Source organism: Protomyctophum parallelum (genome assembly GCF_964188405.1).
Source record: "Protomyctophum parallelum genome assembly, chromosome: 2".
NCBI classification, from domain to species: domain Eukaryota; kingdom Metazoa; phylum Chordata; class Actinopteri; order Myctophiformes; family Myctophidae; genus Protomyctophum; species Protomyctophum parallelum.
The window spans coordinates 3,182,311-3,207,310 of record NC_139699.1 but is presented as its reverse complement, the minus strand read 5'-3'; the positions used below and the strand labels follow the sequence as shown (position 1 = coordinate 3,207,310).

Sequence of the window (25,000 nt, the reverse complement as noted above, 5' to 3'; positions counted from 1 at the left end):
CTGATCTCAATGGGTTAAAAAAGGTCGCTTGCACTGCCACTAACGTATCCATTCTAATGAATGTGTTGATCTGTAGGGTGTGAAAAACTGCCTCATGTTTCCGTGTCCATATGTAGCCGCAGCCTAACTCATGGATTCAAGTTCTCAGTCGCCACGACTGACTTCAGTCATTTGGATTCCATAGAAGCCAGCATGTCTTCTACAGGTGCATGCTGCACAGCGGAAATAGACAATCTGCAATTTCAATCATTTTAACCCATTCTGACCTGAGATCAGATTCATACGAGGTTTCCACCGGACACACACTGGCCTGATTAAGATTTGAGCATTTAAAGTGGTCAATGTTCTGAAGCATCTTTCATAAAAAGCAAAGGTTAAAGCCTGGCCTGGTTGTAGCAGTATAGTATGTAGAACAACAGGAACAATATTGATATAACATCATCATTTTCCATAATGTGTTGTTTTAGGAAACAACAATAGTGTGGATGCTCCTTTCACACCGTTTCACAAATTGCACATTAGGAGATCTTATTGAGATCTTATTTTGCTGTAATCCATGCAATCCAACGTCACTTAATCCTTATGCTTAACCATTTTCAACATGGCGTATTGTGGGAATTCATGGCAGCATCAGATCGGGAATATATTTACCAAAATTGTTAATGGGCATGTTATATGTAGTTGAGTATCTGTTGGGGGGGGGGGGGGGTATTTTAGAATCTATGTATGTATATGTCATTGTACTGTAAGTTAAAAAATGTAACGCCTGTAATTAAAAACCTTTGTTGTTAGGCTAGACACGGACGCCGTACTGTAGGTCCAAAGATGGAGGTTCTTCTAGTCTAAAAACCATTGCACCGTCAGCGTGGCCTTGCTTGCCTTGCGCCCCACCAGCTGTACTGTTCATTGAAACACAGCTTTGGTGAGAAGCATCAGATCCAGCAGACAGACACTCCAGCTCTAATTGACAAGATCTATCTGCCATGTTGAGATTGACAGATCTGATAGAGCGGGGAGTGACTCTCTCTCTCCATCTCTCTCTCTCTCCCCATCTCCTCTCTCTCTGCTCCTTGTCCTGGAAGGATACGGTATAATTAGGCTCATTAAACGGCACCCTGGCTTTAATTAAAGCGGTGTTGATGACTCATTTAGAGATGATCCCACGGAAGAAGTCAAAGTGGCGTTTGGCAGGCTGCTGGCACACATGCACTGTCACCGAGAGAGGGGATGCTGTCATGTTGTCAGGCCTTCTCCTCACCACCCCCGGCCCCCCCCTCACCTGTCATCTGCTTATGGTCAACTTAGGCTGCTCAGGGTCCTCGAACGGTATTCTCCAGTGAGGATATTCTCCTATACGCCTAATTAACTTTAGCTCTGTGGCATTTATTGCTAATTAACAATGTATTATCGTTAGGAGGGGCTTGTGCATTGATGTGGGAGACAAGCTGCGGATCCCACGTGTGCATAGGGATTATGACATTTTAGTTGATGATTTGTCGCTCAAATAATTGTGATTTAACGATTTTATTGTTTCTGTCATCGAACGTTGGAACATTATGAATGAAAATTACATTTCTGTTTGGCTTTTATGATTTGAAAACAAAAGGTGCATAAGGCAGATATGATGATTTAATAATTATCATAACGTATCAGCTTTTTGCAGATCTGCTATTTCTACTATTTTAGGATTTGTTTTTTTAAATATAAGACACCGAAATGATTATGACGATCATGCAAAAAATAATAATAATATTGCGATCATCTCAAATAATTACGATTAGGCGATTGTTTAATAATTGTGACAGGCCCATGTGTGCGATGACGATACAACACACACATATCAGGACAGTAGGATAGAGGCTATGTTCGGATTGAAGTTTTTAGAATATACAGTATATACGTACAGCTGCTGGATTTGAGAGCTTTTGTGGTTTCCGCAGGCCTACTTAATTGACATTTTGCACGGTTGAACGTATGTGTGGAGTGAATTATTAGTCATACGAGCACTAGGTACACATGGTTGTTTTTTGTAGAGAAATTAATACCATCTGTGGAGAAAATGCACAAAAGCTGCATGCTGGAATAAGCTTATGAACAGATTGTGGTGCTTGATGTTGGACACCCACCAAAAGACTATTACAGCCCTAACAGCTTGTGGAAAATGAATGGTTCACTCTTTAATTTTTTTTTAAACCAATTAAACTCTGTATACTTCATTGCCCAGGAACCCCCAGGGCTCTAGCCTACTTGCCCTCCTCTACACTAAGGGCTGTATTTTGTGTGTCTTAACACATTCTGACCTGAGATCAGATTCATACGAGGTTTCCACTGGACACACACTGGTCTGATCAACCCATTCTGACCTGAGATCAGATTCTAAAAATGTCAGTCGTTCTTCGATTTTTCAAAAAATAGCAGACCTACAAGCCCGTATCGCGCCACTCGGTGGCGCGATACGAGCTTGTAGGTCTGCTATTTTTCAATAGCTAAAGCATAACATGATACTAACACCAAAATGGGTGCCCGGTCAGAATGGGTTAAGTACCAGGTCTTATTCCCTAACTTGAGTAAACTAAAGACCTGGAGGCGTGGTCAATGCCATTTGGCTATTCTGAGTGGCCAAAGAGCATTGATCACGCCTCCAGGTCTTTAGTTTACTCAAGTTAGGGAATAAGACCTGGTACTTAAGACACGCAAAATACAGCCCTTCAAATGTCTTTGCTAGCAATAGCCGATATACAAGCTCTCCAGAATTGGTGTGCTGCGGTTCAGCTGGTTCCACTTCTTGTTGTCTCATTGGATAAAGGTGAACTTTATCTGTGACACCACCTTCTTTTTTTTAACTATACTTTTTATCCCACGATTTTGTAACCCATTTCTATCACCCGGTGTCAATTGTCTATCTACGTATGTAATCCTGGGCTCTACACTCCCTCCGCCAACCTGGGGAGAGCAACGTACGGACTGACCTCATGCTTCCTTCAATGCATGAGGAGTCCAAGACGCATTTTTTCACCTGACAGGCAGGAGTTTCGGCGACTGGACGCAGCGCGTGGAAGGAACACGTTATTCCAACCAGTTCTGTGACACTAACGACTCTGTCATTAGGCTAGCTCATAATTCATAATGACACGTAGTGACATGAAGGTACATTGCCAGTGCTCATTAGCATTCATTAACAATCAGTAATCAGAGATGACATACCGTAGGTCGCATTCACACCTGTAGTTCGGTAGACTCGGTGCGATTTAGGGGGTGAAGTTGCATCATTGTTGCAGTTTTAATTGTGTGTGCGTGTGTGTGTGTGTGTGTGTGTGTGTGTGTGTGTGTGTGTGTGTGTGTGTGTGTGTGTGTTAGCAGATCTCTACAAGGTTAATAGGAGTAGCCTATACTGTCTACACACAAACAAACCTACCACTTCTATCTGACTTCAGATCAGTAGAGCCGTCGGGATTCCCGGTCCAGATCTGTACTACGAGCGCAAACTCTTTACTTTAATGCGACATTGTACAAATGTGCGATGGTCGTGTACACTGCAGTGTTTTTGTGTGTAACCTTCAGCTTTTGATCATATGATGGTCTGACCATGGCATATTGCGATAAGGGCTTCTTCTATCTCTTCATTAGACCATGTCTGTCCACACAGGACATCTTTACGCTGTGTAATATAATGCCTTCTCCTTCCTCATTGTGTGCCAATTTATTTTTTATTTTATTTTATTTTATAGGGAATAAGACCTGGTACTTAAAGAAAACATTTACTAACGTTGAGCCCTGCTCTTTCCTACGTGTAGAAGAGACGTTCCAACCGGCAGGTGAAGAGGAAGAAGTATTCGGAGGAGATGGAGGCTCGCCTGTCAGACGAGGAAGTGAAGGTCATCGTGAAAACCAAGAAGACCAACACGGGAGCCCGCAAGGAGCCCGCTGTCCAGCTGTTTGTGGTGAGTAGCAATCACTCCCTCCCTCGGCTAGCACCACGCTGTACAACTCAGAAATGACAATCACAGTGTTTATGAATCAAATGACAAATATGGAGTACGTCGTCACCATCCTGTTACATTGCTAAATGCACGGGATGCACACGGGATGCACACGGGATGCACACGGGATGCACACGGGATGCACACGCAGATTAGACACACCAACGGATGTGGAAACAACGGTCGGACATGCGGTCCCAAATGCACTTAATGACGCAAATCTATTAGTGTTCTGTAGAAAGGATGATTTGTCCCTAGATAACTGTACAGTACAAATTACAATATATATGTGTCATTTTTTACTCTTTTTTTTTGGGGGGGGGGGGGGGGTGGGGGATTTTCTATATTAAATTATACATTTTGAGCCAGCTTTCCATCAGATACAGTGAGGTTACCTCCATTTGGCATAAATCGACACCTACTCAAACACAATGACTGCTTGGCTGAAAGCAGAGCACTTGGTAAGGTCAATTTCAGATTTGCCACTTTAAGCGCTACTCTTGCATCGTACCGTAGTTCTTTGAGGATGAAATAATTTGTAGTTTTGAAATTTAGACTAATGGGTTTTAAGTAACCCCTTTTCCCTCCAAATTGGATATCTGGCAGAAACGCTGCAGCGTACTGAATAAAACATGATTCTCCTCTTTGTATGAACAACAAGGACAGCAGAGAAGATCTCAAGGATAAATTGTTCCTTTGAGAATTCATGAACCCTGCAGTGTTCTTAAATGCATGGGTTAATATAATATTCTCAAATACAATTCCTCTCAGATGTTTGAAAGTATCGAAGGAGCAGTGCTTTTATTTTTTTAGGTGTTATGATTATTATAATATAATTATTGTAAGCTTAAAATGTGTAAGCTATTAGCTCAGTGCTAATAGCTTATGAGTATACTGTAGGCAACCTGGTGCTCTAGAGCTGAATGTTAGAGCTCCCAGTCGCTATGCAAAGGAATGAGAGGCGGTATTATTGTTTCATTCATACTTTAAGGCATACATTTATAATTGCATTCTCCTATTGTAAAGAAAATTGTGTCGCCTAATAAAATAAAAATAAGAAATATTATTGAAGTAAAATAAAGACTTTATTAATGTTCAGCACCAACGCTGCTGGCAGGCTGGTAACTATGAAAAAGTAATAATAGACCAGGGAAATCACAAATATATAAATGAAGCAAATAAATGTCTCTTTTGATAATAAAGGTTGCCTGTCCCTGGCTCAGTGGCTGCAATTCCAGCACTTGGGCAGGATTTAAATCTGGGATTGAACAGGACGGTTACAGAGGGTAGCTTTAACATCCACTTGAAGTGCCTAAAAGAATGTGCACAAAAAGGTATGGTGAGGCAGCTTTTTGCTTCTACGGCCCAACAGCCTGGAATAAACTTCCATTCGAGCTCAGACACGCACCCTCTGTAGACATTTTTAAATATCAACTCAAGACTCACCTCTTCACTCTTGCTTTTAGTTGAGTTTTACTATGCAAGTTCCTACCCTGCCCTGACTGATTTGCTGCATGTGGTGTTTTTATTAGTTTTTATTTATTTTATGTTCTTATATTCAATTTTGTTCTTTGCCATTGTTCTATCATTTTAACTACTTGTGTTTTATTGTATTATATTTTTGTGTCCTGCCCTGTGAAGCACTTTGAGCTGCATTTATGTATGAAAGGTGCTATACAAATAAAGTTTATTATTATTATCCTCACCATGCTGTCAGTATATATCCTGGATGGGGTGGTTTGCCTGCCATTGAGAGGCAGAGGCTAGTGAACACATCTCTCTCACAAACAATGCCTCTCATCCGCAAGGTTTTGTGAGCTTCCAGATCTGCTATTTTAGGCGTGCAACATGTCTTATGATGGTGCATAAATTAGGCATTATTGGGACAAAAATGCCTTTATAATCAATATTTCAATGTTTTAACTGTTTGTGTGTTTATACCGTTTTTCAGGAAAATCCCAGTGAAGAGGATGCTGCTGTCGTCGACAAAATAATGACCTCTCGTGTGGTCAAGAAGGAGGTACGTTCACATTTTAAAATAATGACCTCTCGTGTGGTCAAGAAGGAGGTACGTTCACATTTTAAAATAATGACCTCTCGTGTGGTCAAGAAGGAGGTACGTTCACATTTTAAAATAATGACCTCTCGTGTGGTCAAGAAGGAGGTACGTTCACATTTTAAAATAATGACCTCTCGTGTGGTCAAGAAGGAGGTACGTTCACATTTTCTTTAAAATAATGACCTCTCGTGTGGTCAAGAAGGAGGTACGTTCACATTTTCTTTAAAATAATGACCTCTCGTGTGGTCAAGAAGGAGGTACGTTCACATTTTCTTTGACATGCAATGTCCATTCTAAACAAAATGTGACCAGATTTGACTGAGGGGCTGGACTCGATTCTTTTTTTTTTTAATGTCATATGAAAGCAGGGAATCATATCTTCAAATTGCCATTGGTTGTCCCACTCCCCCCAGTTTTGGAGATATGGCTTATAGAGTAATATCTTACAGAATCAGCGAGTTGAGAAAACACTAAACAGGCTTGAAAAGTTCACTTCTGTGGACTCTTAACATTACACCTAGCTACATGTTTAAGCATTTATTTCATATTTGCATGTTGATTTCAGCTCCGACATTTATTTCAGACATGCTCTAGTATTTGAAAAGTCTGCCTGTGTTATTAACCCATTTTGGGGTTAATGTTGAGTGTTAGCATTATGCTATACTTTAGCTATTGAAAAATAGCAGATCTACAAGCTCATAGCGTGCCACCGAGTGGCGCGCTACGAGCTTGTAGGTCTGCTATTTTTTTTTAAATTGAAGAACGACTGACACAGAAACATAGCTTTTTCAGAAAACTGTCAGGATGTAGAAGACGTTTTCTAATCTGATCTCAGGCCTAAATGGGTTAAAAAAAAAATCTCCTCTGGTGAAAAGCTGGAGGCTGCACAATGGCCAGCCCCTCAGTCAAATATGGTCACAAATTTACTCTGCCCCCTCTTTTTGCCAAACTAATAGCATCCTGGGTTACAGTTGTACAGTTGTGCACTCATTGTTGGCTGTACAATAAGCAACAATAAGCTCTCAAGAGTATTCTTATAATACTGTAATTGTGCAATAAAATGGAAAGAAAACACCCTTGAGTGTGATATTGCGACTATACAAAGGTTACAAAGACGAAGGTTGTTGTTTTTTTGTTTTCTTTTGTTTACAGTATCAACCTTAATGAACCATCATACATTTCATGGTGTGCTAGTACTAGGAAAGTACTAGTTCATTTCACAACAAAGAGTCTGTAATAGCCCAGCAGGTGTTCTTTTTTGTGATATGAGCACAGCTGTAAAGCCTGTTTCGGCCAATAATAAAACAACCCGTGGGATAATGTATGTAATAATACTGTACTTGGTTCTGTTTCATCCCTCTTCACAGGTCTCCCCTGGAGTGGTTGTTGAAGTGGAAGAGTTCTTTGTAAAATACAAAAACTAGTGAGTTCTCTTGATATTTTGTAACGGCATTAATAATGTTTCTATTATATTAGACAGTAGAGCAGAGAGACACAGGAATGAGAGCTTTGGAGAGAGAGGGGATGTGATGTGAGACATGCAGGCCGTGAGCAGAGAGACACAGGAATGAGAGCTTTGGAGAGAGAGGGGATGTGATGTGAGACATGCAGGCCGTGAGCAGAGAGACACAGGAATGAGAGCTTTGGAGAGAGAGGGGATGTGATGTGAGACATGCAGGCCGTGAGCAGAGAGACACAGGAATGAGAGCTTTGGAGAGAGAGGGGATGTGATGTGAGACATGCAGGCCGTGAGCAGAGAGACACAGGGATGAGAGCTTTGGAGAGAGAGGGGATGTGATGTGAGACATGCAGGCCGTGAGCAGAGACACACAGGGATGAGAGCTTTGGAGAGAGAGGGGATGTGATGTGAGACATGCAGGCCGTGAGCAGAGAGACACAGGGATGAGAGCTTTGGAGAGAGAGGGGATGTGATGTGAGACATGCAGGCCGTGAGCGTGACATGAGCTTTCAATGGATGGAGCCGCCAGGCTAACTGGAGTCCCCGGATTGATATGTCACAGTATAAATAAATAAAAGAGTGTAGTGGTGTTAACGGTTGGTCCTTCAAGGCCCATAACCTCTGTCCGATACAACCACATAAACAGCTGGATCATCATTAATTTGTCCGTCAAATCCTCGATTGAGGCATATATTTGTAAGCAGTGCTCGCATTGTTTCCGTTTTACTTTAGAGGTGTTACAGTAAGTACACTCAACACCTCTACCCCTGGACTCACATGTACCACTTCTGGCTCATGACAGAAGAATCCCACCACACTAGTGACCACAGCCATCTCTGCTTCGTCTCAGCTTTCATCACACTCAAGAAAGATATTACTACTACTATCACATCTACATCTGCTAATTCTACTGCTACTATTACTAATATCACTAATACTACTAATACTGGTAGTAGTAAAACTACTACTTATTCTGAGGCTGTTGCGTCTACTAGCTGTACACGTACAGCTAATTCTAACGCTACTACTAGTGTAACTACTCCTTTCTAATGCTGCTACTGCTGCCACCACTACACTACTAACAGCCAATACTAAATGACTCGCCCCTTTACCAACTCGCCCGCCATTTTTTAAAATGTAGTTAACAGTTAATTTAGTATTTCCCTCCCTCTCTGAAATCTGAAATTATCTTGTATACATATTTATTTGATTGTATAGTAGTCGATCTCTATACTATAGAAAGAACTACATGTCACAGAGACGGTGACTGCTTAATTACGTTAATTTAGTTGTGTAATTTAGTTGTGTAATGGCATCATCATGCTATTATGCCCGTGGATATACAGAGTGAACTTAACAATGATAAATTAATATGATAATACCTTTTATATAATCACCAACATGAGTTATGTTTGTTATTTACAGTATGTAGAGTAGTGGGGCGAGATGGAAAAGGGGCGACCGTACCCGTTACCCTAACAGCATTTGTGTATCCTTTTCCTTACTGGTACTGCTACTGGAAAATGATTTAGTTATTTATATAGAAATTATTATTATGAGATTCCTAACATGTTGTACCATGGTATTTGCTAACTAACGTCGTGTGGACCACAGAAGCAGGTTTGAATGTTTCTTGAGGAGTCGTTTCCAACCTTACACTGTGTGTGTGTGTGTGTGTGTGTGTGTGTGTGTGTGTGTGTGTGTGTGTGTGTGTGTGTGTGTGTGTGTGTGTGCGTGTGCGTGTCAGCTCCTACCTCCACTGTGAGTGGGCCACGGAACCGCAGCTGGAAAAAGACAAGAGGATACAGCAGAAGATCAAACGATTCAAGATGAAACAAGCACAGAGGGCCCTCTTCTTCGCAGATGTAAGGGTGTGTGGGTGTGTGACGTGTGTGTGTGTGTGTGTGTGTGTGTGTGTGTGTGTGTGTGTGTGTGTGTGTGTGCTGTAAGTGTAGAAATGTAGTGTCTGAAGGGCATGGTGCATACTTGTCCAGGTAGTGTGAGTGCGTGTGAGCGAGCAGTGGGTACTGTGTGATGATGCTTGGCTCAGATTCCAGATGGTGTGTGGGCAGTTAGCTTTATAGATTCTTAGACACATGCTCTCTCTCTCTCTCTCTCTGTATTAACACTTTGACTACTATTCACGATTTGCCCGAGTTAATTAATTGTAGAACACATTCGCTGTTTGTTTAATCCACGTTTTTTAATCAGTTTTAAGTCATACGGGCAATCCACCAAACAGGTCTGTCGCGCCAACGTTCAAAGGGTTATGGAAAATTGAGTCCCTGCCCCGTCCTGCGTGTTGTTGTGGTCGGCACTTTGGAATATTTTCCAACACTACTTAAAGTGGATTCTCTCTCTCTCTCTCAGACGGAAGAGGACCCCTTCAACCCTGACTATGTGGAGGTAGACCGGGTATTGGAGGTGTCCTATTGTGAGGACAAGGACACAGGAGAGGTGAGAAGAGTCCACTTACAGGTGGTAATAATACCTACCTTTCCTGTGTGCGTGTGCATGCATGTTTTACTGCCTCTTTATGGGTGCTAAACCCCAAACCTCCCCCTCATTTCTTTTCACACAGAGCAGCCCAAGGTCATGCTAATGGGGTTTCTTTGCAGCCCTTGTTAATATTACAAAAGCCAGAGTCTGGCCTGCGGCACGAGTGTATAATGTGATGTGTAATGTGAGTTAATGTGTTGTCTGTGCCCCTCCAGGAGGTGGTGTACTACTTGGTGAAGTGGTGCTCCCTGGCCTATGAGGACAGCACCTGGGAGCTGAAGGGAGACGTGGACCAGAGCAAGATCGAGGAGTTTGAGCAGCTGCAGGCAGTCAAGGCAGACTCACGCAGGGTGGTAAGACGACACACGCACACACACGCCCTCAAGACCCCAACCGTTTAATATTTACCCCCTCAAGATCCTAACTGTTTAATATGTACCCTCTCAAGACCCTAACTGTTTAACACACACACCTTCAAGATCTCTTACCACTTAACATGTACCATCTCAAGACCCTGTTTAATATTTACCCCATCAAGACCACTACCACTTAAGCACAGGCCACCTCAAGTCCCCAATGTACTCATACCCTCAAGACCCCTACCATGTAATATGCACCGACTCAAGACTCTTAACCATTTAACAAGACCCCAGCGTTAACACAAACCCCCCAACCATTCAATATGTGCCCGCCTCAGGAGGACCCCAACAGTAATCTCATTCCTAGTGTTCTCATCTACAAAAGAGAAAGCAGATTGCCATGGCGTACACTCATTGATATGTCGAGTTGGAAATGGCAATAAGTGCAAAGACTATCTGAGTTTGGACTATTGTTTCATTGAATGTTGCCTTCAACTCCATATCACAAAGTCCTCTGTTTTTGTTGATTTCCACTTGTCTATGTTTCCATGGGATGCTTACACACTGGGTCTACGACGGAATGGGAATCCTCTTAAAGCTAGTTCTGGTATCTCAGGAAAATCTGGGCTGAGCATAGACATTCTTATTGCTCTGCTCCCTTACCGGCTATTGGCCTTATTTTTTTTTTTTAAACCACCCTCATCGCACCTCTAGTATCTCGCCTCCCTCCACCAGCCTCTCCCACCTGCCGTGGGTTAAATGCAGCCTTCAAAAATAAGTGAAGTGGAAAGTCAATTACCTCTGTTTGGCGCATTCATTCCGGCTTCCTCATAGCACACAGCACAACAAAAACACATTATTGTTTGTGTGTGTGATGTGTGTGTTCGCTCACTTCTTAACCTTTCAGCTGTTAGAAGGACAGTGACATTCACTTCGGCAAGCCATTGCTGTTTCTCAGTTATTGGAACATATACAGTATGTTTAATTCCCCGAGACGCACATCTTGTATTGTCAGAAAAGTCACATCAAGTAGTTTGGGTTATTTGGTCCACTTGACACACATGTATGGACCCGTTACCTTATTTTCGTCACATAGTTATTAACCAAGTCTGTTGTAGTTGTTCTCGGGATCTGTTGTCACCTCTGGCGTTCATGTTTTTCACCTGAATGATACTTTCAGTAGTGAGAGCTGTTGCAGACAACAACATCATTAGTTGAAAATGAAATCTGTAATTTGATTTGATAAGAATGCATTCGAAGTGGAATTCTTTAACTTGAGAGTAAAGTGTTCTGGTTCCCCAGATCCAGTGGTGGACCAACAAACAGCTGGTGGTACACAAACCACCGGACTAATGTGGAAAGCCTGTAGACTCTATCTATCTATCCACTTACCTGAAGTTTTACATTAATTATCTCTATACTATCAATTTCAGTAGTGTCAATCCTCAATAAAGATTATACCCCAGTACCATGCATAGAGCTCTGACATACAGTAGACACATAAGAGGGATGTACATTGTATGAAATAGAAATTAGCCTAAATGTGCGTTCCCACTGAAAGATGAAATATTTGTTCGAGCACCTCGATTACATAAGTCAATGCAAAGACTTGGCACGTCTTTGCATCTAGTGGTGCAAATGGTGCAACACATTCACCAGAGTTTATTGTAATGATCACAATACATATACTGTGGCCATTAGCTGTGCGTCGCCCATTGTTTGCGTTCAGTCATTCAAGGTACGTTCCTTTTTATGAATGACGTGACGTCACTCTACCTGTCTGGCTGACCTCTACCTACCTACCTCTGACCTCTACCTACCTCTGACCTCTACCTGACGTCACTCTACCTGTCTGGCTGACCTCTACCTACCTACCTCTGACCTCTACCTACCTCTGACCTCTACCTACCTCTGACCTCTACCTACCTACCTCTGACCTCTACCTACCTCTGACCTCTACCTACCTACCTCTGACCTCTACCTACCTCTGACCTCTACCTGACGTCCCTCTACCTGTCTGGCTGACCTCTACCTACCTCTGACCTCTACCTACCTCTGACCTCTACCTGACGTCCCTCTACCTGTCTGGCTGACCTCTACCTACCTCTGACCTCTACCTACCTCTGACCTCTACCTACCTCTGACCTCTACCTACCTCTGACCTCTACCTACCTACCTCTGACCTCTACCTACCTCTGACCTCTACCTACCTACCTCTGACCTCTACCTACCTCTGACCTATACCTGACGTCCCTCTACCTGTCTGGCTGACCTCTACCTACCTACCTCTGACCTCTACCTACCTCTGACCTCTACCTGACGTCCCTCTACCTGTCTGGCTGACCTCTACCTACCTACCTCTGACCTATACCTACCTCTGACCTCTACCTGACGTCCCTCTACCTGTCTGGCTGACCTCTACCTACCTACCTCTGACCTCTACCTACCTCTGACCTCTACCTGACGTCCCTCTACCTGTCTGGCTGACCTCTACCTACCTACCTCTGACCTATACCTACCTCTGACCTCTACCTGACGTCCCTCTACCTGTCTGGCTGTAGCAGGAAGTGCTGGTGTCGGCGTCGAAGGCTGTTTGCTTGGACGGTTTAACCTATTCAATCCATTCTGGGCGGGAACCCTTTTTGGTGTTTTAAGCTTTAGCTATTGAACAATAGCAGATCTACACGCTCATAGCGCGTCACAGAGTGCTTGTAGATCTGCTTATTTATGAAAAATCGTGAAAATGTGGTGCAAATCTTTGAATATATATTCTTTCACAGCGAACGATTTTAACTCATATCTTTGCTTCTGGGGGGTTCCCTGGAACAACATATTTTCAGATGGGGGTAGAATCGTAGAAGAACAGTAAAAACCCCTACTTTCTCTGTAAATATAAAATCCTTTTAGCATAACATTTAAGTGTGCAGCCAATTGCTCTCAGAATATAGATACAAATATATATTTTATATTCAAAAAAAGAAATTACGGTATCTTCTTAAGCTTTTAAGATAATAATAGCAATTACAGTACTATTAAAGTACCGTATCTAAATGAGCGCTGTATATTGGGGTGTGTGTGTGTGTGTGTGTGTGTGTGTGTGTGTGTGTGTGTGTGTGTGTGTGTGTGTGTGTGTGTGTGTGTGTGTGTGTGTGTGTGTGTGTGTGTGTGTGTGTGTGTGTGTGTGTGTGTGTGTGTGTGTGTGTGTGTGTGTGTCAGGATCGTCCGCCGGCCAATCTTTGGAAGAAACGGGATCAGTCGAGGGAGTACAGGAACAGTAACGGCCTCAGGGACTACCAGCTCGAGGGAGTCAACTGGCTCCTCTTCAACTGGTACAACAGGTCAGTCTCTCTCTCTGTACTTCTACTGTACATATTGTTGCTGTTGGTCGGAAACCTTGTATGTCCAAAAAACGTTCCCTTATTGTTATTATTATTATTAATAAAAACATTTTTTTTTTTTACTTTTTTTTTTTTTTTTTTCTTTTTACAAATTTCAAAATGGTGGAAATAGCCCCCGGGAGATTGATTGCTGAGGTAGAGCGCAACACCTACCATCAGTCTTACCGCATCCAACACCTACCATCAGTCTCACCGCATCCAACACCTACCATCAGTCTCACCGCATCCAACACCTACCATCAGTCTTACTGCATCCAACACCTACCATCAGTCTTACTGCATCCAACACCTACCATCAGTCTCACCGCATCCAAGTCGTCCTGCTATACTCACATGCTGACGAACCCATGATCTGGTCCAACGGCGAGAGCTCTATGCCGCCTGAGCTACCCGGACACAGCATACTTACTGAGTTGCATGGATGTGTATAGGGAAAATGTACCCTCTCTCTTCCTTGAGGTAGACCAGTCGTGCTGCCAGCAGACACACTGACTGCTGTACTGTAATCTCCGGGCATACAGTATGACAGTATACATACAGGACGTGTAGCATATGCCTTGTGCCTCGGGCAAACCGCAAGGTATCCACACGGCTGCTAAGCTGCTTATGTAGCTTTAATAGCTCCATGGTGATGGAATGTTATATTCATTGATTCAGAGAGGCTCGGTGCGAGGCTCTTCATTTGTGCACGAGCAGTCGCGTCGGTGCGGGCAGAGCGTTGACGATGAATAATGAATCGGTGTTCCTGCCGTGTGTGTGTAGGTGTGTGTGCGCTTGTGTGTGTGTGTGTGTGTGTGCGTGCGTGTGTGCGTGTGCGAGAGAGTCTGCCACCATTTGGCTGAGCTCACATAATTTGCTTGTGCCTCCGAGACGAGGATCATTTCCTGTGGAGGTGTATATGCTGCTGCATACACGTTTTGTACAGTAGCTCGCCGCCCACGACCATAAACGAAGCATAGCACTTTAATTCTGGAGTTAGGGTGTGTGTGTGGCATGGAAACTGCGTGTTTCTGGAGTGTGTGTGTGTGGCTTTGTGCCTACGCAATGAGATTCATCAGATGGAGTGGAGAGGTGTTTATGAGGCCAATGGGAATATCTACGCATTGGAAATTAGCATCAAGACATAGTACCCCCCCCCCCCCCCCACACACACACACACACACACACACACACACACACACACCGGACAACTGAATAAATGAGCGCCCCACTCCGGTGGCTCATCTACCAGCCGTATAATTAGGGCTCATGATGTTGCTTTCTCCTTCACGCTCCCCCATTCATTTCTTTGATATGGTGTCCTGTCTGTATTTCCCTCTCTGTTCTTCCTTCTCTCCTTTCCTCTGCTCTCCTCTCTTGTTTCTGGCAGTCGGAGTGCAGCTTTAGATTCTCCAGGAAGGACTTTGTGTTTGTGGGGGCCCTGTGGTAGTTTGTGGGGGCTCTGTGGTAGTTTGTGAGGGCCCTGTGGTAGTTTGTGGGGGCCCTGTGGTAGTTTGTGGGGGCTCTGTGGTAGTTTGTGGGGGCCCTGTGGTAGTTTGTGAGGGCCCTGTGGTAGTTTGTGAGGGCCCTGTGGTAGTTTGTGGGGGCCCTGTGGTAGTTTGTGGGGGCCCTGTGGTAGTTTGTGGGGGCCCTGTGGTAGTTTGTGGGGGCCCTGTGGTAGTTTGTGAGGGCCCTGTGGTAGTTTGTGATTAAAGAGGAAAGGGTGCGTTCTTATTTTAGTTCCCCGCCTGGGGAGCTTTCATGGGCAGGTATCACTTGAGTTTCCCTCCCTGGATCAATACGGTATCATCTAATCTCAACTCGGATATTTAGTTGGAAACTAAATGACTGTAATTAGGCTACAGTCAGACGAAACATGAGAAGAATACATTGCCAATAGCCTAGTCATTAGGCTTTAGTACAGTCAGTAATCATTGATGTCATTATGATCCTAGAAATGAGGGCAATCTTCAACTTTCTCTGTGAAAGGGTTTAACTGCTAAAACATTTTCATGCATTCAGAAACGGTATGCACAGTATATAGCCCCGTATGTGTGCCTCCACGCTGACAAAAATATGTCTTATTATGAATCTTATTAATTATGCATAATATTATAAGTAAAGTAAGTAAGTAGGTTGGAGAGGCTCATTGTCTGTATCAGCCAGAGTGCTGGACTCTCTCCTGGTTCCGCTGTGCACCTGGGAGTCACCTCTTCGAGGTCCCTGGGAGATGGAGTCACCTCTTCGAGGTCCCTGGGAGATGGAGCGCAACACCTACCATCAGCTCCCAGCACTTACTTACTGCATGACTTGCCACACACAAGTGGTGTTACTCCTACGCCGAGTTGGCAGTGCCCGGGCGGGGAGCGAACACATGACCGTGTGGTCAAAAGGCAAGTGCTCTATCGACTGAGCTACAGTTAGCTCTGGAGTCTGGACGGGACGCACAGACTGACCCCTCTTATAGATTGCTAGACTCCTGCAGAGACACGCTGTAAAAATAGTATTATCACAAAGAGTAGTAGAGGCAGGCCAATGGAGACTACTGGAAGCTGTTGGAAGAAGTGACTCACAGTATGTTTTAACAGCGGGAGAACAACGGCGACTCTGGGCGATCTCCTAGTGGGCGTTCCTGCTGTCATGTACCCATGTCCTCGTATAGGTGGTATGGAGGGTAAATAAAGCAACACATGGATTTGATTGGCTATAGCCGAACGATGTCGTCCAAAGATAACACGTTTTCATGTTTCACGCCCACTTTTTGACTATCGCCTCTTATCGCCAGTAGTTGCCGGGTCCCATAGACAAGAATACGCCAGGCTGTGGCCTGCTGTTAAAACGCACCGTCATCATTCTGTCCCCTCTGTCTCTCTGGTCAGACGGAACTGCATCCTGGCTGATGAAATGGGCCTGGGAAAGACCATCCAGTCCCTTACGTTCCTGGAGGAGATCCTCCGTGTGGGCATCAAGGGGCCCTTCCTCATCATCGCCCCGCTCTCCACCATCACAAACTGGGAGCGTGAGTTCCGCAGCTGGACCCATCTGAACATCATCGTGTACCACGGCAGCATGATCAGCCGCCAGATGCTGCAGCAGTACGAGATGTACTTCAGGGACGCACAGGTAGGACACGCTTTGTGTAAACGCTGTTTTGTGGTGGTCTGGTGGATGATCGTTGCAATTTAATAAATAATCCTCCTCAACCGGTGGGCCATGATGATATTGACCCCAAATATTTGGCAATATTTTAATGATAATATAACATTAGTATAAAAATATCATGGTATTGTACTACGCGTGCTTTGCCCCACAGCTTCCTTCTGGTCTGCCTGGTGGGCTGGGAACACTTTTCAAGATTTTCCCTGATTCAGAAAGGGTTGAGAATCACTGCTGTACAGCTAGGTTATAATAGCTAAAATACTATTTTTTTGTTTTATTTTTCAGTTAGCTTTATTACTTTTTAGACCGTATTTGCTAATGCTAATGCTAATAGTTTTAGTTTAGTTTAGTTTTAGTGCTTTAGGTTAAAAAAAAAATTATACTTTTGTTTTTTTGTTGGTTATAGGATTGAAAGGGTTAAGTACTGTGTAATAAAAACATAACCAAATATAGCATTTTGTCTATAATTTGTATGGTTTGTTTTATAAACACAAAATACAGTTTCAGATATAAATACATGTTTTACTTTATTTGGAAAATGCTGTGGACAATAATTTTCTCATATTCTATAAGCCTATAAGACGCACCTTTTTACCCATGATTTGAACCCTGCGGCTTATACAACGGTGCGGCTTATCTATGGATTTTTACAGCTGACGCAGCGCCATCTAAGGCTCTGAGCTAACGTAACGGCCACTAGGGGGCCACCTGCGGTTTACAGTCCGGTGCGGCTTGTATACGTACATATTTGGGATTTTCCCTAAATTTGGCTGGTGTGGCTTATATTCAGGTGCGCCTTATAGTCCGGAAATTACGGTAGTTTTTATTTAGTTCAGTTAACAAAAATCATTACATTTTAGTTTGTGGTACTTTGTTTATAGTCTATAATAACGTTGGTGTACGGTAGTAGTCACTGAAGGGTTATCTACTGTAAGGAGTCCGATATTTGCCTCTCATACAGAACAGAAAGCTGCAGAAACAAAAGCTTTCTGCTCTTGTTGATGATGTGATGAAACCGCACAAAGCAAAGTTTAGTCACAACCAGTGATGTGTCCAGTTCCCCTGCCCCTCCTACACCCTGCTTTGTGATCACATAGTGTATAACTGGCAACTTACTGTGGCTTAACATCACCCCATTACAAAAACTCTGTTCATTACAAAATGGTTTTGCCCTATGGGGGAAATTATGCTTTTTATACTGCAGGCTGTTGATTAAACTAGAGAACAAGTTTGTAATTTGATGTATTTTCCCTTAAAAGCATTTCAAAGCAAATTCAAAATGTAGTAGTACGTACAGGGGGGGGGGGGGTGTCATTGGCATAGCAGTGATAAGATAGATTGTGAGTAGAGATGATAGTGATTGTGAGTAGAGTGATAGTGATTGTGAGTAGAGATGATAGTGCCAAGAGATTTAGTGTACAGGGAGAAAAGGAGGGGACCAAGTGCAGATACCTGTGGGACCCCAGTTTGGAGGGTACGGGGGGATGATAGAAACCTGGTAGGTCCGGTCAGTTGGGTAGGAGGAGAACCACTTTAGTGCCGTCCCGCCGATGCCTAGATCAACTAGGGTGTCTAGGAACAGCTGGTGGTTCACTGTGTCAAATGCTGCTACTTATTAGCTATTGTTAATACTTATGATGCGTTGTGAGCTTGTAGATACTTGTAGATAGGTACTTTTGCATGACAGTCAGAAAGTATAAAATCGGGCATTGATTTATGCAAGACATAAAAAGATGGAAAAGTGTTCTGCCTGACAGCGACGGCATTTTTACTTCCGTTTAATTTGTCTCGTATACCTTTTTGTCTTTGAGATTCATCTGAGTTAATTGGCTCACCTTTATTCACAAAGCCATGTTAATTGTCATGGCAACCAAAGCCACAGGGACAGCAGGGTAATTCTGTCAGAGGCGTTAATTTACCAGAATAAAATGAGTTTGTGGGAGTACCACCACTCGCATTCAGCTGGGAAAATGAAATCTTACAAAAGACGATTACAAGATGAATACCCTGATGGCTGAGACAGTTCTCATGTTCTGCTTGACATCAGTGCTGCATGTCATCTTTATCCAACAAAGGATTATTGTTAAGGCAAAATAGTACCTTAATCAAAGGTGGAAAGTGAAAGTGAAAAAGTGTAGCATGTAGCAGATTCCGGCCTTCTGTTTAACAACTGAAATGGATCACCGAAATATATTTAAATGTCTTTTATCAAGAGGTTGCCGAGATACTCTGGTTTTCTCCCCCAATGTCGTCAGTTTTATTATTGTAATGATACAAATCACTAGCAGCAGCAGTATTAATATTTAATAAAAGTCACATATGGTTTCTGATACATTCAGTATGCTATACCTGAACATGTAAACCATTCCATCTGATGTATGCTAATTAATATGAGCTAATGTCACAGATGTGAACACACATGTGCTGTAGCTTGTGCATTAAGCATTAGGATTAATCACACGATACTCATCAGGAATTCTGACACAGTGATGGACAGTGGTTCTGACTGTAATGCAGTGGTTAATCAGGAATACTGACACAGTGATGGACAGTGGTTCTGACTGTAATGCAGTGGTTAATCAGGAATACTGACACAGTGATGGACAGTGGTTCTGACTGTAATGCAGTGGTTAATCAGGAATACTGACACAGTGATGGACAGTGGTTCTGACTGTAATGCAGTGGTTTCTGCACAGTGATGGACAGTGGTTCTGCAATGCAGTGGTTTCTGCACAGTGATGGACAGTGGTTCTGCAATGCAGTGGTTTCTGCACAGTGATGGACAGTGGTTCTGTAATGCAGTGGTTTCTGCACAGTGATGGACAGTGGTTCTGTAATGCAGTGGTTTCTGCACAGTGATGGACAGTGGTTCTGCAATGCAGTGGTTATCAAAGTGGGGTTCCAGGGGGTTCCCAGCAAAGGTAGTTAATATTGCTGCCAGCATCACAATGAAAGGAAAATGTGCACTTTGCTCAGTGTTGATAAGAACCCGTTTAAGTCTCAGTTCAGCTGGCACAGCACCGTTGTTTTCGGGCGGCGTTCCTCCGCCCACTTTTCGACTATTGCCCATAGATAAATACAGCACTGTTAAAATGCACTGTCAGTGTCACACCAGGCAGTTTGGAGCACTTGTTGTGACTGAGCTCTTAGCATGCTAAATGTATCGTAGGTGCACCACCCCCCCTCTCATGGGGATCACTGTCGGCATCTTGGAGAGAAAATCTTTTCTCTAGCATCTTAAAATGATATAGTTAAATTTAAAAAATGATGATAGTTCTGGGTTATTGGTTGTACTTGTGTTTTTCTTTTCGGTTGATGCTGCTCTACACAGCATACTTGTATTCTATCAAACCTGGCTTTCCCAGAAACCAGTGGCCTGTGTTTACACGTTAACGTGAGTGAAGATAAATTCAGAAAGGTGTTTGATTTTGCAGTCCAGCCCTTGCAATACTTAAAACTGCGATCCCTAAAATGTACTGAATGTCCTTCCTGGGATTCAAATCCAGCACGGGAGATTATATTTCTACCACTGAGCTAATAAGACGGAATGCCCTCTTGGCTAAAGGGAGATGTGCTTCAGGCTTCAGTGTTCCTCTTGGCTAAAGGGAGATGTGCTTCAGGCTTCAGTGTTCCTCTTGGCTATAAGGGAGATGTGCTTCAGTGTTCCTCTTGGCTAAAGGGAGATGTGCTTCAGGCTTCAGTGTTCCTCTTGGCTAAAGGGAGATGTGCTTCAGTGTTCCTCTTGGCTAAAGGGAGATGTGCTTCAGGCTTCAGTGTTCCTCTTGGCTAAAGGGAGATGTGCTTCAGTGTTCCTCTTGGCTAAAGGGAGATGTGCTTCAGTGTTCCTCTTGGCTAAAGGGAGATGTGCTTCAGGCTTCAGTGTTCCTCTTGGCTAAAGGGAGATGTGCTTCAGGCTTCAGTGTTCCTCTTGGCTAAAGGGAGATGTGCTTCAGGCTTCAGTGTTCCTCTTGGCTATAAGGGAGATGTGCTTCAGTGTTCCTCTTGGCTAAAGGGAGATGTGCTTCAGGCTTCAGTGTTCCTCTTGGCTAAAGGGAGATGTGCTTCAGGCTTCAGTGTTCCTCTTGGCTATAAGGGAGATGTGCTTCAGTGTTCCTCTTGGCTAAAGGGAGATGTGCTTCAGGCTTCAGTGTTCCTCTTGGCTAAAGGGAGATGTGCTTCAGTGTTCCTCTTGGCTAAAGGGAGATGTGCTTCAGGCTTCAGTGTTCCTCTTGGCTAAAGGGAGATGTGCTTCAGTGTTCCTCTTGGCTAAAGGGAGATGTGCTTCAGTGTTCCTCTTGGCTATAAGGGAGATGTGCTTCAGTGTTCCTCTTGGCTAAAGGGAGATGTGCTTCAGGCTTCAGTGTTCCTCTTGGCTAAAGGGAGATGTGCTTCAGGCTTCAGTGTTCCTCTTGGCTATAAGGGAGATGTGCTTCAGTGTTCCTCTTGGCTAAAGGGAGATGTGCTTCAGGCTTCAGTGTTCCTCTTGGCTATAAGGGAGATGTGCTTCAGTGTTCCTCTTGGCTAAAGGGAGATGTGCTTCAGGCTTCAGTGTTCCTCTTGGCTAAAGGGAGATGTGCTTCAGTGTTCCTCTTGGCTAAAGGGAGATGTGCTTCAGGCTTCAGTGTTCCTCTTGGCTAAAGGGAGATGTGCTTCAGTGTTCCTCTTGGCTAAAGGGAGATGTGCTTCAGGCTTCAGTGTTCCTCTTGGCTATAAGGGAGATGTGCTTCAGGCTTCAGTGTTCCTCTTGGCTTTAAGGGAGATGTGCTTCAGTGTTCCTCTTGGCTAAAGGGAGATGTGCTTCAGGCTTCAGTGTTCCTCTTGGCTAAAGGGAGATGTGCTTCAGGCTTCAGTGTTCCTCTTGGCTAAAGGGAGATGTGCTTCAGTGTTCCTCTTGGCTTTAAGGGAGATGTGCTTCAGTGTTCCTCTTGGCTAAAGGGAGATGTGCTTCAGTGTTCCTCTTGGCTAAAGGGAGATGTGCTTCAGGCTTCAGTGTTCCTCTTGGCTAAAGGGAGATGTGCTTCAGGCTTCAGTGTTCCTCTTGGCTTTAAGGGAGATGTGCTTCAGTGTTCCTCTTGGCTTTAAGGGAGATGTGCTTCAGTGTTCCTCTTGGCTAAAGGGAGATGTGCTTCAGGCTTCAGTGTTCCTCTTGGCTAAAGGGAGATGTGCTTCAGGCTTCAGTGTTCCTCTTGGCTATAAGGGAGATGTGCTTCAGGCTTCAGTGTTCCTCTTGGCTAAAGGGAGATGTGCTTCAGGCTTCAGTGTTCCTCTTGGCTATAAGGGAGATGTGCTTCAGGCTTCAGTGTTCCTCTTGGCTAAAGGGAGATGTGCTTCAGGCTTCAGTGTTCGCTATTTCACACCAGGTCTATGTACAAACACTGTGTGGCAAAATGTTAGAGACAGTCACACCCAGCTCAGAGTCCAATTAGTCTGGATGCAGGCCCACAGGCCCACACCACAATGGGGTTTTAACTTTAGTCTGGATGCAGGCCCACACCACAATGGGGTTTTAAGTTCTTAAAGGAGGGGTCTTCAAAAGGGTGTCCGAGTCCTCAGAGATACTGCAGAGAGGTCGCCAAATCTTTGGTGACCCCTATCACACATCTGCTTCCTCTCTCTCTCTCTCTCTCTGCTAAGGTGTCCTTGGCCTGAGCAAAGTATTTCATAACTAAATGGCTTGTTTTGACTCATATTCATGCTGTGTGTGTGTGTGTGTGTGTGTGTGTGTGTGTGTGTGTGTGTGTGTGTGTGTGTGTGTGTGTGTGTGTGTGTGTGTGTGTGTGTGTGTGTGTGTGTGTGTGTGTGTGTGCGTGTGCGTGTGCGCGTGCCCAGGGACGTGTGGTGCGCGGGTGCTACAGGTTCCATGCGGTCATCACCACCTTTGAGATGATCTTAGGAGGCTGTCCGGAGCTCAACGCTATAGAGTGGCGCTGTGTGATCATCGACGAGGCCCACCGCCTCAAGAACAAGAACTGTAAGCTGCTAGAGGGCTTCAAGCTCATGAGCTTGGTATGTATCATCCTCCTGTAGAAAAGAAAGAAACAACGCATTCCTTTTTGATATCGAATAGACACAGGGGGAAAAAAGGAAGGATTTATGCCAGCGAAGCCAGTCACCATGACGATGCTTATTTAACATGCCATCCACACCCTTTTTTATAGCATCGCTTAAGTATGTCAGACATTGTTCAAATTGATGTCAAAATGCAGCTTTACTGTACATGGCTGAGGTGCAAACCATTCACAGTATTGTGAAATGGTTTGAACCTGGCCCATTCTGCATTATTATTCTCCACTCGAAGGGTGTAACCGAACTAATCGGATAGCTCTACCAACTACTTTTTCTGCAACACTGTTGTTCGACAAAGTATTAAACATAATAAACAGGGCTTAAGTGATTAATCAGACTAATCGATTTAGTCAATTGTTATAAACTTGTTTTTCTTTGTTGACATAACATTTGTCTTAAAATAAACGCACTTCAAGATTACGTTAATTGAAAAAGTAATCTATAGAATAATCGCAAAGAAGTATTTTCTGCCCTAGTTTGAATCTGGGCCATGCTGCAGTATCGTTATGCCCTCCCTCTCTTTGTCATTTATGTCACTCTGTGCTGTTTTTATATTCATTAAAATGATTTATCAAGGACCCAAACTAGACCAGATACAAGCGCACGGCCATTCACATTGCGTTGCTCGCTTGCAGTTCGGCTATTTTGACTATTCTAAATTATTATTATTTATTTATGGAATTTCTTAGATTGTTTCTTTGTTTGTTTTAAAATGTATAATTTTGAAACCTTTTGAAATATAATGTCTGTAACCAACAAATGGGTCCCGACTCCCGACCTCAGGTCTTAACCTGTACATTAACCCCTTTTGGTGTTTATAGCATTATGTTATACTTTAGCTATAAACACAATAGATTTAGCAGATCTACAAGCTCATAGCGCGGCACCGAGTGCCGCACTACGAGCTTGTAGGTCTGCTATTTTTGAAAAGTCTTGAAAATGTGGTGCAAGTCTTTGAATATATATTCTTTCAGAGCGAACGTGTTAAGTCAAATCTTTGCTTCTGGGGGAATCCTGGAACAACATATTTTCAGATGGGGGTCGGCGGCCAATTACATATATTTCTGAGGGTACTTGACGTGACTGACATAGAAACATGGGTTTTTCAGAAAACTGTCAGAATTTAGAAGGCATTTTGTAGAATGGTTCTCAGGTCCAAATGGGTTAATGGGTTGATCTCCTCTCTCCTCCTCCTGTACCTCCATGGACCTCCTGCAGGAGCACAAGGTTCTGTTGACAGGGACTCCTCTCCAAAACACCGTGGAGGAGCTCTTCAGTCTGCTGCACTTCCTGGAGCCCACTCGCTTCCCCTCGGAGAACACCTTCATGTCGGAGTTTGGAGACCTCAAGACAGAGGAGCAGGTGAGGAACTTGAACAGAACGTAAAGGGCTCCATTTCCGTCCCCGCCGTGACCTGCGACGCTGTCCGCAAGTCAGCCGCTGACCGGAAAGAATAGGGTATAGAAGTATAGGAGCTTGCTCTGTCCCTAAATGGTATTTTGGTCCAGCTATTTATTATGGGTTTGCAGTATATAGGGTTGCAGTCAGACTTCAAGGCAGCAACGCATCACTCTTCCATGGGCTATGAGCATAGACCGTAAGGCTATGAACCATGGGATATGAGCATATAGACCGTAAGGCTATGAACCATGGGATATGAGCATATAGACCGTAAGGCTATGAACCATGGGATATGAGCATATAGACCGTAAGGCTATGAACCATGGGATATGAGCATATAGACCGTAAGGCTATGAACCATGGGATATGAGCATATAGACCGTAAGGCTATGAACCATGGGATATGAGCATATAGACCGTAAGGCTATGAACCATGGGATATGAGCATATAGACCGTAAGGCTATGAACCATGGGATATGAGCATAGACCGTAAGGCTATGAACCATGGGCTATGAGCATATAGACCGTAAGGCTATGAACCATGGGCTATGAGCATAGACCGTAAGGCTATGAACCATGGGATATGAGCATATAGACCGTAAGGCTATGAACCATGGGATATGAGCATATAGACCGTAAG

The 25,000-nt window shown here is 43.8% G+C and overlaps 1 protein-coding gene across 7 annotated transcripts in view; it reads left to right on the top strand.

The window, feature by feature from the left end:
* The window catches only part of chd9 (chromodomain helicase DNA binding protein 9), a 213,241-nt gene that overhangs the window by 106,485 nt on the left and 81,756 nt on the right, over positions 1-25,000 (top strand). For all 7 annotated transcript variants that reach the window (XM_083759950.1, XM_083759949.1, XM_083759952.1 and 4 more), the window contains 10 exons: positions 3,795-3,941; positions 5,932-6,000; positions 7,407-7,462; positions 9,246-9,363; positions 9,869-9,955; positions 10,213-10,350; positions 13,573-13,694; positions 16,613-16,856; positions 22,722-22,898; positions 24,177-24,320. In XM_083759950.1, the coding sequence (XP_083616076.1) occupies positions 3,795-3,941; positions 5,932-6,000; positions 7,407-7,462; positions 9,246-9,363; positions 9,869-9,955; positions 10,213-10,350; positions 13,573-13,694; positions 16,613-16,856; positions 22,722-22,898; positions 24,177-24,320 (1,302 nt within the window). The remainder of the gene's footprint in view (positions 1-3,794; positions 3,942-5,931; positions 6,001-7,406; positions 7,463-9,245; positions 9,364-9,868; positions 9,956-10,212; positions 10,351-13,572; positions 13,695-16,612; positions 16,857-22,721; positions 22,899-24,176; positions 24,321-25,000) is intronic.